The following is a 17,810-nucleotide window of genomic DNA, read 5'->3' as shown; positions in this document are numbered from 1 at the left end:
CCCCCCCCCCCCAACTTCCTCTCTGCTTTTTCTCTGCCAGATGCTCCTCTTGCACCCAATCAATCAGCTCCGTCGACCTTGAATCCAACCCCCCCCCCCACCTCCCTGCCCAACCACCCCAGCCCACATGCTGGATGCCTGGACTGATTCCCTCCTCAGCGCTGCTCATTTGCAGACACACCTGTGACCAGACCCAGATAAAGTGTGTCCTTCGAGACCGCCCGGGAACTCTCCCCTGGTCTTCGCGGAGACAGGAGGGCGGGGCTGCCGGAAGCCCCAGCCAATGGCAGGCCATCGGGGGCAGGAGCGCTTCGCCTGAGTGGACCAGTACAGTGGAGCGTGGACGACATGCGTAATTATTATGCATGTCTGAGGGGAATAGGCTCCTTAACCGGCTATATGAAAATTACTTAGAAGCAATACAGTGTTCTCCGGTTCAATTACAAGTGTCAGTTACAATTATAGCTTGGATTACTCTGGAATAAATAAAGGTTAAATTAATAATAAATAAATAAACAAATAAGTCTGTCACAGCGGAGTTTGACGTGCGAATATTATTTCCCTCCATTGTCCCCGCTGGCCTATATTTCACTAGTGTTATTGCATGCCGGCATCTATGGATATTTAAAATATGGCTCTCCTTAGAGCACAGAAATACAAGAACTAGTCATTGACTAGCATTTGCCTTCCAGCTATTTGGATTTCTGTGGGTGGAATATTTTCAGTACCGCAAACGCATTGCCACAAAGTTTTTGTGGTGTTTTACCTGCCGACCAACAGTGAGGACAGTTGCGTGGTGGTCCGCGGAACAAACAAACAGCATGTCACCCGTGAGTGCTCGACGTACGTCCACGCGGATGTGCGTGCCTGTGAGGCGAAGGCAGAGAGAAGTGTAACTCCTCTTCCCACCCAGAGCCTAGACTCTGGGGTCATAGGGTTAACAGTCTCTCTGCTACCTTTAATAATTAATGCATTCATCTCTCCCAAAGTCTTTTGCTCCAAATGACCTTTCATTAGTCATAAAATAATTTTGCAAGTTAAACAGACTAAGCCCCCCTCTGGTGCTGTCTATAAATACCCCCTCTGAGGTATATCATTCCACCACCCCCCACCCCCAAGCTGCCAAGCCAGATCAATGCTTTCCAAATAGACCTGCCTTTCTTTTTCAGGGCATGCAAGACAAATGAGACATCAATAAGATGAAAAGAAAGAAAAACAAAGCACGAGCCAAAAAACCTCCTTGTCCTTTAAACCAAACAGTGCAGTAACACAATGATGAGCAAAGGTCTCTCGGTGGTGTCGATGTCGATAAGGCCCAGAGTCTGCGCAAGGTGTTTCCTGGGTGTACTCGGTAGCTGGCCCCACGTTCCTGGCAAACGTGAACTTGGTGCAGGTCGGTGTTGCTGTTCCACCCGGGTAGCAGCGGACATCCATCTTCGGCGCTCCTGAGCTCCGGAGCCAGGCGAACGAGCGCGTTTGGCCGTGGTGGCCTCCCGGCCTGATGAAGCACCACCCTCCTCCTCCTACCAACCACTCACCATCAACAACCCCCCCTCCCCCCCAGAAGGTGACCCTCCCTCTCCTGACCGCTGTGATGGTCTATTAAGCACCTTAATGATGACCGCTGCCAAGGGGCCGGTGGATGAGATCTCGAGAGACCCCTCCTCCCGGCAGCAGCCCCGCCTTCTTTCCTGTTTGTCTTTCTCATGCTTTTGTTGCTTTAGATTTAGTGCCCCCCCGACTGCCAGCGTTCAAGTGCGGTGGCAGGCGACCAGCTGACCGTGAATTCTGCACTGTGCCGCAGATGCGTAGTAAAGGGGCGACCTGGTCTTTATGTTATCGTTTGCCAATGTGGGAGTGGCCAAACCAAGTGGGAGTGGCTTCTGCGACTAACGTCTATGAAACTGCACCTGGTTCCATGGTGAAAGAGACGATCGAGATCTCACACGACGCTGAGATGCGTGTGTGTCCCCCAGCGCAGCGTGGGACTGTCTGAGGGAAGGCATAGGGAGCTCTGGGGAATCGTACTGCTGGCCATCAATCTTCTCTCTGCAGTAGGTGCTGATCCGTCTTCCCTTCAGACGCATGCTGGAGTACCACGCTTTGTGTCTTTTCGGCCTTCTGTGTGGGTGGGTGGTTGTGTGTGTGTGTGTGTGTGTGTGTGTGTGTGTGGTAAGGTGCTGCCTTCTTTGGTTCCACCTGGACGCATCAACTGTCTAGTCGGTCAGTAGAGAATGTCTCATACACCTGAGTTTTAAGGCAAGGTTCAGTATCCCAAGTGGGAGCTGGCTGACAGAGAGGTCGAGGGCCCCAGGGGCCACAGCTGTAGGCACTGTAAACATTATGCCAGACTGTGTGTGTGGTGGGGTACTCATTCAAATGATTTTTCAGATATTTTAATTTGGGGGATAATTAAAAACTTTTTAATTATTCCAATACTGAAACTGACTATTTTAATTAATACTATGTTGCTATTTTTTTGAACGAATGCTGAATTTATGAAGGTAAACAACCTTCATCTCATTTTATTTGTGTGACCTCTTGCCTCACACCCCGGTTGGTGAGGGAGTTCAACATATGTGTCCCCTCATAATTATAACCCCCTTGAACAGGAAGCCACATATGACCTCTGAGCAAATCCTGAAGACCACGATTACATTAAAAAAAAGCAAATTATAAAAATAACTACCAAACTTCAAGAGAATTAAAATTCCAAATATTTTTTTAAATAATTCTGACACATCCTAATTTAATATGTAAATTAAGTTTTGCTTCATACATTTTTACCTTGATTGAAATATGCCCCATAGCTCTGTGTATATAGATGTGCGTGTGTGTGACGCCAGTGTGTAAATCGCATAGCCAATCTCATTGTAATATACATGTGTATATGAAGGTGTGTGCATATGAAGGCATATGAGAGGTGGTTTGTTTTTATTTATTTCTGTATGACATATTCCAAATCCTCCTCCACACCATATTTTCCAAGGCTTTGCCATTGTGTGTCCATGATGGAGACATTTGTGCACACGCACACTTGTGATGTGCAGTCTGCAATACGAGAGGCTAATCAGAGAGGAAGTTGGACGGCCCGGCGGTCCAGACGACCCCATCTCGTGCGCAGCCCCCCTCCCGCCGCATCAGGCATAGAGCACACAAGACCTTTTGTGTCACCTCGTAGGTGTGAATATCATTAATGACGCTCACCGGGGCTCCTCGCACGTCTCTGGGAGAAGAGCCCAATGATGAAAAGGAAGGAGAGGAGAAAAAAAGGGACGCTGAAGGAATTAAAGCACGCGTGGCAACACGGAGACCCCACACCTGATGGCCTCCATCCGCGGCCAAGCGAGTGGCGCTCTGAAAAGTGCGCCATTATAGCCTTATCAATGACTCGCCTTCTTTCATCTCCTGGTTGTTTAAAGAAAAAAGGGGGGGGGGGTGGAGAGAGAGAAGAGAAATCTGAAGAACAAAAGACCTTGAAGGAGGCCTCCCCCGTTTCCACATCGGGTTGGCTGAGAGTCGCGAGCGGAACTGGAGCACGGGGCAGCGTGTGTCTGTGACGCTGGACAACTTTGCTGTCTTCCAGCGTCGCCAGGGGTTAGGGGGCGGGGCTGCTCTGTCCCTGAAGATGCGACCCCCCCCCCCCCCCACCAAGGAATTCACAGAGTGCTGACGCACACGTCCTCTTCTCACTCACTGTGCCCTCCTGCTATAACTGGATTCAGGTGTGCCTCTGTGGCCGGCTAGGCCCCGATAACCGAGCAGGACTCGGTCGCAGAAGAGAACAGGCTCTGGGTGGAACCGACAAGGTTCCAGCCTCTTCCGCAGTTCTCCTTAGCGAAGCCAACGCTCCTTTGCTTGGCCTACCAAACCTGTTTTCAAAAAAAAACCCAAATATGTGTTGCCTGTCTGGGGATATTGCCGCAAAACGAACCATCGGCAGTTCTGTAAATACACAGGACCTCGTTACCCCTAGCAACTGGTTGCTTTCATCTTAATGGTAATATTACCAGATTCTGGACCCCATGTGCATCTGCAGGGGATTAGTACTGCTGGTTTTCCACCTCCAGGGCACACGCAGATTTATGTGTGGGGAGACTGGACGAGAGCTACCTTTCCTCCCCATCGCAGTGGGGTTGTGCAAACACCATTATACAGCAGGCTCACTGCGCACACCTGTCACCGCTCTGTTTCGGACCGCGCGTATGAGCAGGGAGATGGCCTGGAACGCACTATAGCCTACTATATTGCTTAGAAGAGAAAACAGACTCCTATTAGTGTGCATGCGCCGCGAACGAAGGGATCTCTGGACACCTCCACACACTCTTATCTTCTCAGACCGATCTTCTCCAGTTGGTTTTAAATGGATTGTTTGTAGCTTCAGGAAAAAGCTTTTTTTTTTTTTTTTATGTGACTCATGACACACTGGGCCCTCCTGACTATAGTGTTTGCCATCTGAATGGAGCTTAATTAAAGGCACTACAAATATTTGCACATTTCGATTGGTGACAGGCTGTTTTTTTTTTTTCCCCCCACAAGCAGCCAGACAAACGTACAGTAAATAAAAAGTCATGTTTCACACTGGAAAACAGAAAGGAGAAGGAAACTGAAACCTCTAATACGGTGACGTGACGCACGCCGCTGCCGCTGCTCGCATTTGGAACGGACCCGAACGGACCCGAACGGACCCGAACGGACCCGAACGGACCCCCCCCCCCTTTTTAACACGCGTCCTTCTTGCGGAAAGCGCGCCTTCACGTTCCGTATCTCCTGGCAGTCAGATGAACACACAGCAGGACCGTAGATCCACAGTTAGGGACTCCTGTCTGCAGTTGTGCGGATAATGACTTTCATACACTGTTACAGCGGGCTGGGCACACGCGTGCATCTTCCGGGCGAAAGTCATTAAACACCGGGTGTCCCGCGGCCAGCCATGGGCTAGCTGCTAACCCGAACCGCTGCCTGGCGGCTGCTTTAAGCAGACACGGCGTACCGCAGACGCAATTACAAAGTAGTAAACATAAAACAGATTTTGGCCCTGCAACATTTGCCGCCTTCTGTGTTCACATTAGCTAAAATCTATTAACTTCAATCAATATTTTTACTAGAACGCTACACTTGTTATTGTTGTTTTTGTTAACGTCGTATACAAATGGTCGTCTTCTGCGAAAAGAATGCATCAAAGCATTGCTACACATAAGGACAATAACATTTCCTTAATTTCGAAAAAGGATTAAAAAAAAGCTAGCCAGACACAGAGGCACCTCTTTTTCACATGCAGAAATATTTCAGCTCCTTATGGTTTCTGGCTGGCGTTCACCTTTGAACCCGTCTTTTGATATGAGCCTTTTGAACTCCGAGAGGACTTCTTGAAAGGAGAAAATGTTTAATTAGCTCTTTAACACTGCGAGCAGGCAGCCAGGACGGGCGCCCGGGACAGACTCCAGAGCTGCAAACGCTGAATGGATGGCCTACCTTGTCCCACTAATAATAAAATATGCTGCTATGATTGATTAATAGATGGGAAGACATCTAATGTCACTTGAAAAGGACCTTCACATTATTATTTAATGCTTAATTTGGATTAACCTCTGAAATATTCACCGTTCATTTACAGGACGCCATAAATTATCTTTGAAATTTGCTGAATTAGCTTATGATATTCACTTAGTGCCTTATGTTAGGAATTGTGTTTAAGGTTTGTATATGTATTGTATAATATATAAATATATTCAGTAGACAAATACATCCAAAATTTTGATACACATATCCAACCACGACAAGCTCAGATAGGGTCGTATTGGGACACATCAAGTATCGTCCCCAAAGTTAGAGGAGTGACTCCTACAGATCCCAGGAATGGCAACATCAATCTCAGTCCAGAAGAGCACAATCTTAGGAGCAGTGAAAATACTGCACCGCACCCACAAACTCCCATATATATATATCTCTCTTAAGCCCTGATCTCACCCTCCTAGTGAGTACATCACGGCACACAAAGGCCAGACCTAGGACTCAAAATAAGTTTTATAATGTCTTCAAATTTTAAAAAAAATCGTTTCTAAATTTCCTTTGCTCCGTTTTAAAATTCCTTGACTATATGAAACATGTCAAAGCAAGGTGGCATGGAGGAGAATTCTGGCGGATGGGTCTTTGATCAGCCTTTCCATCCTCTGCATCTTAAACCCCAAATACAGCAAACACATCACTGGGGCCCTTGCCTGGTGAGTACTGACGCCGCACCCTCCTGTATCCGCCGTGGGCATCCTGGGGCCAGAAACATCTCCAGCACCGTGGTGTTCGATGAGTGTCTCAGGCAGTTCCTTTGATTTTCTACATTCCGACGTGCGGATTTTCCACGGCGAGGTTGTCCGCGGCAACCTGCTGTCCTTCTGTCACCCTGGAGTTCTGTTTCAACCTTCGCCGTACCTTCCGTCGTAATGCCATTTCCCGAAGGCCCCCGATTCTGATGTCATCATCAATTTATAATGCCATAGCTCCCATGATAAATACTATAAAACCTTTAATAAGATCATTAACTGCCTGTCAGAGTATAGATCCTAATCAATGGAAAGTTCAGGACTTCGGAGAAATTGATTGGGGCGTTTTGTAATGAAGAGATTTTGAGTCAGATAGTGGGCCAAGGCCTCCATTACTTTGCCTGTCAGAGTGGAGCTTTGTCTCAGAGGTCCTTTAAGATAACAATGCCAGGTGCTTGACTGGAAGAGTCTTCATCCCCTCAGCACAAACAAAGCAACGTTTTCCTGTTTTTCAGCATGTTATTTCTGTATGCATTTGAAATACTGATTGTATTGTGGAAGCAAAGAGGGTTTGTTTTTTTTTTAATAATCTTTGGTATTTTCACATTCAATGCCTTGTTTCACATGGTCTAAGTGTCCTTGCAAAACAAACACGTCGATCAATTAACTGGCCATTAGCAGGAGGTGAGCTCCGTCGCGCAGCCTTGCTGGGCGGAGCCATTTGGCAGCCTGTTAAAGTGCGCTGGGTTTGGAGCTGGGCTCAAACAGCTGCGGTTGTTCTTGGTCAGTCTTTGAACTGCTTCCCCAGGGTTGATGGGAGGCGTTGTCATTGGTCAGCCTGAGCTTCACTCAAGGCCAGTGAAGCAGCTGCTCAGCCAATTAGCACATCTTGTTTGGTTTCTATTCTTTCTTCCACAGTCTCGGTCCATAGTCCAGCCCACAACCTGTTTGTTCCTCCCAGCTGGGCTCTTATTGGCCATGTTCTGTTTGACTGACAGGTGATCCCTCCTCAGTCTGTACATCTGGCTTTAATCCATTTTTTTTTTTAAATCAGTTTAATACAAAATACAAAAAAGTAAACGCAAACGTGTGTCAATATGCTGTAAAGATTTAGTCTACAGTGAACTTATTTCCACATTTATGGTGCCATGTAAACCTCCAGACGTAGGGCACAGGACAAAATCAACAATTATGGATTCCAGTTCTCTTCAAACTCGAGGGCTAGTGGAGGGCTAGTGGTCAGTGTGTGCTTGGGCAGTCTGTGATAGATCCCCAACTCTTACGACTGGAGGTGATCGAACACATCTTCTGCAAAGCACACATTATCTGCTCATGTGCATTTTTCACTTTCACAGTCATTGGGAGTTATATTTGTATTCTAGAAGCATATATATATATATATATATATATATATATATATATATATAAACATATTTATTTAGGCGGAGGGTGGTGCTCCAATTATGGAAAAGAAAAAAAAAGGCACTGGCATGATTGATTAAGGAGGAGCGATTGCGCTATAATGATTTCCCCGGTGACCAATTTTACCCACATTTCCATCAACAAATAAAAAAACCAAACAGGCGGGGGCTGTCCTGATGGCGCGCGGGCCAGACGCCTGATTCAGTCCTAATGATCTGACAGAAGAGAAATAATAACGATGGAGCACGTATCATAACTCATCAATGAAGTGTAATAATGTCAGCCTTGTTAATTAAATCTGGGGCTTGATATATAAATGCGCTGGTGTAACTTGTCCATGCATTGTGTAAGCTGGAGGTAATAGTCTTGGGATTCTTGTTGTATCTAGTCTACTGAGAGCATTATCAACAATGGCCGGACCTACGTATTCAGGCATGAGAGTTTGTGTGTGTGTGTTTTCTAATCCTGAGGCCATTGCTGTTATGTTTGGAAGGCTGTACACGATGCATAAAATTAGTCGCTTTATTCGTGCCGTGTGATTACGTGGGGGAATAACGGTGTGGTTAGCGCCACAGTGCAATCTCAACGCTGCTCAATGAACTGATCAGTGAGCAGCGCGGCTCCTCGTGAACTCTCGGGTTTTCATCTGCTTGTCCCTATATTCCTCCGGGAGCACCACAAATGATAAGAGCATACTCTTCATCTCCAAACACCACCGGAACGAGCATAAAGAAAGACCCGGGTTATAAACATCCATCTGTGGTGATGCAGAGGACGCCCGAGGACCTGCCCGTTGGTGCAGATTTCATTTGTTGTCATTTTTAAAGAGATTCCTGGAGAAGGGAAAGGTGTGTGTCAGGCCAGCACCTGGCACTTGTCAGTAGCGAAAGCTTCACGTAGTCACATAATTCGATTGTAGCACATCCCCATAGCCTGAGCTTGGCCTGCCTGGGGGCAGAAAGTGGCACCTCCGCAACCAGAAATGGTGCCAAGTCAAGTATTTTACAGTGTCTGTAAAATTTGTCACCAAATGCATTCCGGCCTGATGCCTTGACTACGGAATACACCAGACCACTAAGGAAACCACTAAAAGAATATGATGCTGGTTTCGATCTGCACGGCAGTGACGGCTAAAGCGTGCCCTAAACAGCACGCCAGCCGCCTTCTCTGCGCGCGGAGCATGCTGCCATAAACCCAGCATTTACGTCCTCGCGCCCTTCAGCGGCAGTAACCGGACGCGTGCGAAGGGCGGAGGAGCGGTCCGAAAACGGCCCTATCCGTCTCCGCGCGCCCTCGAGCGCGCCGCCAGTCGGAGCAAGACACCCGCGCGGAAAAGGTCAGGGCACCGGTGAAAAGGCTCGGCTGAAACATCGATCCCGACAGCTCCGGCTCTGGCACAAAGGCAGCGGAAAACGATGCAGACCTCTGACGCGTTGCTTCAGAAACGCGCAGAGCAGAGCTGTGTGCATACGCTGCCTAACACGACGCACCTTGCGGTTTTTAACGTTTGACATTTTCACTGAACGCCGTTGCTTTGGAACGGTAAACGAAGCGTTAGCAGGGGTCAGCTACGTGCTGAAAGATCGCTCCTGCTCTAGCGTGGACAGTTGTTACCTAACGTTATTTCGGCTTCCAGCTTTGTTTTTTTGTTCCCTATCATGTTCTGTCACCAGAGAATTGGCACAATTACCGACTTTGGAAAAAAACCCGCTCTCTCTCTCTCTTTCTTTTTGCTTTTTTGCTCTTCAAATCCCTCCCTTTTTGTTTTTTTTAACAAAACCTTATTAGCAGCCACTAGAGTGTTGTTAAACACACATTCGCAGGGTCAGACAGACGACTTAAAAACTGTAATGTTACTTTCTTCAGCGTTTTAGCACTCACTTTGCCGGGCTAATTGTTCGTCTTCTTAGGTTGCTTTAAATACGCAGCCGCCATATGTGGAACTGACGGAGATACAGACATTTATCACCGAGCTTCACTAACGCAATGGTCACACCTTTTTTTGATAAATGCTAGGATAATACACACATTCCTTTTTTTTTTTTTTTTTTTCCTTGGGAGACAAATGGGTGCTTTGCATAAATAATGTGCAATGGGCCTACAGAACCCAGAAGTTATGAAAAATGATGGGTTTCTCTGCTATAAATCCACCCTTGAGCAAAAAAATGTCTGGTACAAACTGCTGCCAAGCCAGAACTATTATAGTCTGGTAAGTTTTTAATCTTTTGAAAAAAAAGCCAGCCATAAATATCAGAGCTGTTCTGTTTGTGCCGGAGCCTCTTTAGCACCTAGTGTAATATCAGTAGCTCACTTAAGGCTAAAGTTAATTCTGAAGAATGCAGGCATAGTGGCACTTTGCTCTTTGTCTAATGTCATTACCTGAACATTAGCATAAAAATAATTTCAGTCTCAACTTCATGTAGTGATCGTCCAGTGGAATCACCTTTCTCGCTCAAAAACTAATTTAAAAAGGATTTGTGTTGTTTACTAACTAGATATGCTAAACACAATGCTTCACAAATCCTGACTCCGCGAGACGGAGTTTTAAAGCGCAGACCAGCAAGGTGGCATAAAATACTCATAGTCTGAATAATTCAAAATGTTATTTGAACTAACATACATCACACGTGGCATTGTGCGCCGATGCAATAGGTCGATGCTAGCGGCCCCTTCTCTGCGCGCTCCACCCTGCCCATCGGCCTCTCAACCACAGGCGCCACCTGTTCAGCCCCTGGGTTCATTATACACCAACTGTATGCCACGGCGCTGGCGGCTGGCGTTAAACCGGGACCGCCGTATCGGTGCACAGCCTTCCCTGAGAACTGGGGCAGTGAAGTCACACGCAGTGGTGTCGCGCTTACAGTAATAAATACACGGCGATCAAAATATAGGGGAAAGGTTTCCGAGCATCAGCTTTGATTTGGGGGTAATCGTAGAATAGTTTTTGCTGTTTCACAATGTTTTTTCCCAGTTTATTTATCCAATGAAATGACCTTAACTCTAAAGCAGAGTGTAGGAGCAATTTAAACCCACAAGTGCCTCGACAGCAGGATTGTAAAGGCTCTACCCCAAAACGCATGCATTCCATCATCAGCAATGACAGAAAAGGACTAACAGCTACAGAGGCGAGAAGAGTCGACTCGTCAAATGCACGCGGAAAAGCCCCCGTGCTGGCCGAGTCGGAGGGCCGACCTGTACCCGATCAGGCACGCGCTTGGCCTCGTGGAAAGGACACTGATGTCAGCCCGGGGCCAGCACACCCCCCAGCGCAAACGCAAAGTGTCAGAGGACGGCGTTGAGGAGACGATGCTGGCAATGGGTCAGAGTCTCGGCACAAGGCCCCTGTGACCTGAATGCTAACTCGGGACTCTTTTGACACTCCTGTAATTACTTTGTTCTTATCACAGGCTCGCTCGGAAAGATTTGAAAGAACTGCGAGCATTCCAAAACCCTGCATTGTGTATTTTCAAAGAAAAAAAAGGATAAATTCTGGCTGTATGCGTGGGTACCATTGATCTTAGGGAAAATCAGCAATCCTTTATTCTCCGAGTGTGTTTTCTGTCCATTCTTATAAGCTCTGCGAGATCGATGCCAGTAGAACACACACAAGCTGCCCATCACTGCTGAAAAAAAACAAAACCCTCTTATGGTTTTCTTAAAAGTGATCAAGTGCGCCTTGCGATAGAAAAAAATAAAATAAAATAAAACAACAAACACCCTACATGTACTAACAGGGAACTTTGCTCCACATAGTCTCAGGTTTGCATGTGTAATTAAACCGCGGTGCAGCCCGTGAAGCGTTGCGCAGGAGTCGAGATTCCGCAGCACGCGTCTGATTAGCCGAGACTGGTGGATGCTGTCGAGCTGCAGGGTTGGCAGGGCGTGAAAGCGCGGAGCTGGGCAAACGTGCCACGGCTGGGGTTTCCTTCTGAGCCGCGAGCGCGCGTGAATTAGCCTGCGTGCGCGCGGCGCTGCACAGATGGCGTGCGCCTCTCGGCTCCTGCACAGGGTCGGTAAGCCAAGACCGCACCATTCACCAGTCTCTCTGTGTGCTGTTCCTCACGCTCCTCCTTTTCTGTTCTTTTCTTTCAGGCCTTCCCGTGCATATCAACAGGAATTTATGGTAAGGACTTTCATTTAATTGTTTGTTTAATTATTTATTCAGTTATTTATTCATCCATCCATCTATCCATCAATTCATAGGTGAACACAAGGGTTTGGGGATGGAGAGATGGGAATTTTGTTTTAAAGTTTGTTTAACAATGTATGATGCCAAAAACAATGAATATATTTTTATTTTTTAAAAATGACTTTCTATTAAGTTGGAGCCTGTTGCCAAAATACTCTGTCTCTTCCCTTACATATTAGAGCGCCACCTGATGGTAACAGTTGGTAACAGTTAGCACAGGACTGCTTTAACATACACATCCAGTATTTAGAGTAGAGTCTCTGCCTCGATCCTTATAGTGAACAGACGCTCCGGAATGTCACTACAGCCGTGAGGAAATCTCCACTGTCCGTGCGATGGCTCCGTGTATGCGACGGTGAACGTGAATGTCCGTGAGCTCGCTTCTGTAAGGAGCACGGGGCCGTCACTGGCCCGACCTGGCAAACCCGGCAAATAGTGCTTGAACAAAGCAGCTAAATAAATCGGTAACACCACCCCACAAGCTGCATGCTCCTGCAAGACGTATCGCCTTCATTAATGGCACTCTGTGTGTCTGCAAAGTGCTGCTTCCTTCCTAATTGCTCCTCACGCCTGTTAGTGGATATGCGGAGTGTCCGGTCTTGACGGCAGCCGCCACTGTTCTTCACACACTTCACAGTCCTCATATTCCTTTGTGTTCATATTCCAGAGGTGGGAAGAGGGTGGTGGGGGGGGGGGGGGTGTACCGTGGCTGATCCGCCCCGGGCTCCAGCAGCTAATGTTCTTCTAGCGCTCCTCTTTAAATCGTTGCTCTGATGCACATCACACACAACGCAAAGTGCTCAGTGCCCCCTGAGATCTGGAAGCTCCACCGGACACGTCGGGCGAGTCATTCACGTGCGCGTTTGGTAGCGTTTGTCCTTCCGTCTGGGGTCGATAATCAGATGACGATTGTTCCTCGTTTACACCCTGACATATTTACCATTTGTTTACAGCGTAAAACAGTCCAATTATCTGTTACTGCAGCATGGCAAAAGAACATAAGCTTTTGTAGACTGCACTGTATATAGTACAAGCAGTGTGTGTTTAGGTGTTTGAGGGAGAGAGAGAGTGACAGACAACGTGTCTGTCCAGCACAACAATGAGCATAATAATAATAACTGAGCTGTCCAGATTGCACCAGGAGAACACCCAACTCCCACCCACACCTGCCCCACACTCACCTCACACCCACTCCACACCCGCACCACACCTGCCCCATACTAAACAGTCCATTTAATAAATAAACAGGCTTATCTTCATCCTCAAACCAGGCTGGCTGCTCCTGGCAACGCTCATTAATCGTGAAGACGTTTGTGGGCTGAGCGCGAGGACATGAGGCGAGCTTACCCGACAGAATGCCGTGATCAAAGGCCTAATAACCTGGAACGCCTCCCTGTGTAATCCCGCCCCCCCCCACACACACACATACATCGCATGCAGGCCCGCCGGCTTTCTTCTGCACTCAAAGATGAGAGCTTCTCTTCGCAGCGGGTTTTTTTTTTTCATCTTCTTTTCCAAAGTCAAGCTCCACTCACTCCCACACTATCGATGGGGCTGACAAGGTAAACCCAAACCCCATCAATGTAATGAACCCACGCTAAAGGCGCTCCCTGTCTCCTAACCCCAGGAGGCCACCACCAAAAACCGGCACCTTCGCTTCCTCCCTTAGCACCACGACAAATGAGGTCGCCTTTGACGGACAGCTCGGGAGCCGGGGGTCTGCGTGTGGGGGGCGGCTCAGAGAGAGCGGCTTCCTGGGCACGGGTCAGGAGATGAATGACTCCTCTCCCAGTGCCGACAGTCCAATCGTTCAGCCCATCTTATTATCCCAGGTGGAGTTACCTCTGGCTTGGAGTGTAAGCGGTGTGGCTACGGTAAGCAGACCGGGCCGGGCAGCACCGCACAGATAAAAGTGCCGTCTGTGAAGGCCGTCGGTCACCATCCCGCGGCCCGGGTGCAAATGGATTATCCCTCTCTGGAGCGGGTGGGGACGTCTCAATGTCTTACAGGATCAGAAGTGATGCTTGTTCTGGAGTGGCAGAGTGGATGCTGATAGAACTCGCTTTGTCTTTCACTCATCTCTCTCGCTCTCTCTCCTTCTCTGGCTGTGTGGTTTGCTTATAAACACACGGGGGAAGGTAAACAGAAACACCCCTACCAGTATGGGACAGGCAGGCAAGCACAAGGATTTTTTTCACAACACAGTAATTAGTCTGTTCTTTTCTGTTCTGTTGCATGCTCTCCTTCTGTCTCTCTCCTCCACCCCTCTATCTTTCTTTGTCTTGTTCTTTCCCCCTCTCTCCTCTACCCCTCCCCCCTTTCTCTCTCTCTCTCCCTCACTCTCTTTCTTTCTCTCGCTCTCTTTCCCCGTCCCTCAGGTGAAGGGTGTTATTGACACTCAGGTTTTATCCGGTGTCTCTGTCTCAGGGAGATATGAAGCTGGGAATGAGAGGATCTCTCATCCGGGCGTCCAAACGGCCACGCAAGGATGAGCCGAGTTAGCCGGCTAAACGGCTCCACTCGGTGACCCCTCGCTCGGACCATGGCAGCCTCTTTCGGGGATTAGGAACTGAGTCCCTTTACGGGGCCTTATCTGTCTTCTGTGGCTTTTCGCGGGCTCACCAGCGGGCGAAGGGCCGCGGGTAAAGCCCTGGGTTTAGACCACTGTCGACAGGCAGAGGGAACGCTGAGGGCAGCTAATGCTGACTCGCTGGAGCAAGATCACGGATGCTTTTGGGACGGCGACGGACAAATCTGAGTGAAAAAAAAGGGGAAGTACTGGTGGTTTATCGCAGATAATTTTGAAGACCCTGCAAGAGAGCTACAAGTGTGTGAGCTACGCCCGTGCGTGAGTCCGCGCAAAGCCAGCTAAGGTCTACTATAAAATAAACATTTCCTTTTTTTTATTGGTCATAAAACCATCCAATGGCAATGATTCAGAGTACAAGCGTCAATCTTGATTGACAGAGCACCTCCACCCACTCATCCATCCACCCACTCATCCATCCACCCACTCACTACCCAACAGTACAGATAGGACTACTGAAGGCGAGGCTGTAGCTTGGTGTGAGATTGTCGAACCTTTAAGAAAAGGAGAAGGCTCTCGTGCTGGTGCGCGACATTGTCAGGGTTGTGTTAATGCCGCTAACTGTTACTTCCTCTAATCCGAGAGCTCGTCTGCGGGCTTTTATTGTCCCTTAATTTGCCTGCTAAAGAAAATGACAGCTTGCTTGTTCCACCATATGTCTAATGGCAGCCTGGTGAAGACAGATGTTACCAGCTGTCTGGCTGGCCGGCATCTTTTACAGTACAGAGGAGAAGTGCACCAGATGTGACGGCTATGTAAAGTCACTGCATTCAGCTGGGAATAAAGACCCACGAGTTCTTCCTCGATGCTCTTGAAACCTCGGGCGCGTTGTTATGTCCGTCACTGGTTGAGACTTAACCACACTTGCCGTAGTTTCTCCGTGAGGTTTTGCGGTAGCTGCATTAGCAGTTACTGGCCTGCTTTCCCGTACATAATAGCACAATAAAACAGAACTCGAGCACTTTACAATCAATTTTGACCGTAAGTGCAATTTGAATGAAAGCGTGACATTTTGTCTGTTTTGGTGATAACATCTTCAGTTAAAGTAGTACTAATAGCAATAATAATAACAACACCGTCACATCCATCATGATGGTTACTGTTGTTATGGATGCGCTAGTCAGCTCAAATGGCAGGTTCTAAGGATTGTGTTGCTAAGGGCCTCCTGTAGTCGGGAGGCTACCCCTGTCCCACCCGTTCTTTCTCTCATCTGTCCCCGTGTCTTTAGCTCTGCCGCCTGTCTGGACGCGTTCATCCGCGCATGCAGCTCGGCCTTCTCTAGTCCAGTATTATGCTGACCCCCCCCCCCCCGAGAAACCTCGAGAGGAAGCAAGATTCTGGCTGACGTCACAACAGAAACAAACTAATAAGAGCAAAATAAGTGACAGAAGTCCTCGTCTGGGTTCCTAGAAGTCCTCGTCTGGGTTTGATCAGTGTCCAAACCCCATCTAGCACAGGAGCAGCTGCCTGATATTCGTAGTGGATTCCAGATGACCTAGTACCTTCTGTTCTGGGACAACAGGGAACCGAGGTGGCTTAGAAGTTGGTGGGTGGGGCTGGGAGGTGGGAGGAGCCAAAGAAGGGGAAGAGGCCAGCAGGTGGGAGGAGCCACAGCAGTCGAGATGGGTTGAGACTTATCAACAGCATGACACTGGGAGTAAGTGTATGTCAACAGAAAATGAGGTCAAATACTATAGTGTGAATAATAGAGGGATATAATATGCAAAGAGGGACTCCAGCAGATCTCGCTATGGCAGCACAGCTAAAAGGAAAGAGCCAGAAGGAAACACTCCCTGGAACATCAGCGTTCCGCCGCTCTCAGGCAACAAACTTGAGTGACAAAAAAGAAGTGACAGCATCACAACATCGTAGCACATTTACCATAACTCTCAATGCCCATGGACCCCCAGATCCACACCTTTACCTAAGATGAGAGGTGTTTAACAAAATGCCTGACTAAACAAGTTTTCAGCCTTTCCATAACTATTGTGACAGAGTCCCAAACCTTGACAGGAAGGTTATTTCATAGCGTGGGAGCTTTGCCCCCTGCAGTAGAGTTCCTTATTCTAGGTAAAGAGCCTGCAACTTTTGATCTAAGCAAGAGTTTGCTAAAGTACTGTGGGAGAAGTTTGTTCAGCACTTTGTAGGTCATTTTTATAAGTAATTAGAACTTTTTTTTTTATAGATAATATGACATTTTCCTGGGAGCCAATGCAGTATAGCTCAGCTAGGTGTGATATGATCAAATGTTCTAGTCCTAGAAAGAACTCTGTTGTATTTTGATCTAACCAGAGCTTTCTTATGAACTTAGTTGTACAACCAGATAGTAAGTAAGAGTAGTCCAAGCTGTAAGCGGTTTTCTGCATCATGTAGTATTTGTAATGTTTGTAATGTTCCTGAGGTGGAAAAGGCTGTGCTAGAAATAATACTTGCATGAGCTTTAAACAAGAGAGACTAGAATCCATAATTACACCAAGACCTTTAAAGGTAAAACATGTTGTGATGGGGAGACCATCAAGGTTTATTGCATAATCAGAGATCTTACTCCTGGCTGCCTCTGGGCCTGATGAGAACACCTTTTTGTCAGAATTAAGGGAGCCAAAGTTCTCCAGTGTCCGATTTCCATTACACGTTCCTAAATGATAATTAAGATTATATGTGTCTTCTGGTTTGTCGTTTTGAGCTTTCACGATCTGTCTAGTCCTGCTCACATGGCTGAGGTAGATCTGCCTGCAAGGTTCAGCTACTGCTGATCAGAAAACTTGGGTAACTATGTAAACATCTCAGCCAGCTCTGTTTAGAAAACTTTGCTGGCCTTACCTAGATGCTCCAGCCAACCTTGTTCCAGAACTAGACTCACCAGAGGTAATTTTAATTCACAGGTTCCAGCGTCTCAGTAAAGTTCTCCGGTGGTGTGTCATTCAGTAGACAGCCCCAGTAATTATTTAACAGCCTCTTTCAAGGCTACTGCCATAACCAATGCTAGCCTTGATCTGCTCCTGCGGAAAAACGAGTCTCACAATCACACCATCTGTATCTCTCTCCCTCCCTCTTGGAGCCCTGTTCTGTGATGAAGTGTGGGAGGGTTTGAGCTGGTAATTGGAAGGCTCTGGCAGAGTGCTCATGTGAGGGTGACTTCCCTAAGACAGGTGTCCCCCAGGCTGCGGTTTCCATGGTCATATCATTCACCCCCTTTATTTCCAAAATGTACCAGCCCCTGCAGGTGGTGCTGAATGGAGTCCGGGCTGGGAGACAGCACTGTGTGCAGTAGCGTCCTGTGCAGCCTAGTAATCAGAGAGACCTCAGTGGGCTCGAACTGTTCCATATGACCTTGGACATGGCTGTCTCGATC

General features: G+C 47.7%; 1 protein-coding gene across 3 annotated transcripts in view; it reads left to right on the top strand.

Moving 5' to 3' along the window:
• The window catches only part of macrod2 (mono-ADP ribosylhydrolase 2), a 486,386-nt gene that overhangs the window by 357,269 nt on the left and 111,307 nt on the right, over positions 1-17,810 (top strand). For all 3 annotated transcript variants that reach the window (XM_035531411.1, XM_035531409.1, XM_035531410.1), the window contains one exon: positions 11,775-11,805. In XM_035531411.1, the coding sequence (XP_035387304.1) occupies positions 11,775-11,805 (31 nt within the window). The remainder of the gene's footprint in view (positions 1-11,774; positions 11,806-17,810) is intronic.

The sequence above is a fragment of the Electrophorus electricus genome, chromosome 11 (genome assembly GCF_013358815.1).
Source record: "Electrophorus electricus isolate fEleEle1 chromosome 11, fEleEle1.pri, whole genome shotgun sequence".
NCBI lineage: Eukaryota > Metazoa > Chordata > Actinopteri > Gymnotiformes > Gymnotidae > Electrophorus > Electrophorus electricus.
This window is presented reverse-complemented; position numbering and strand designations above follow the sequence as displayed.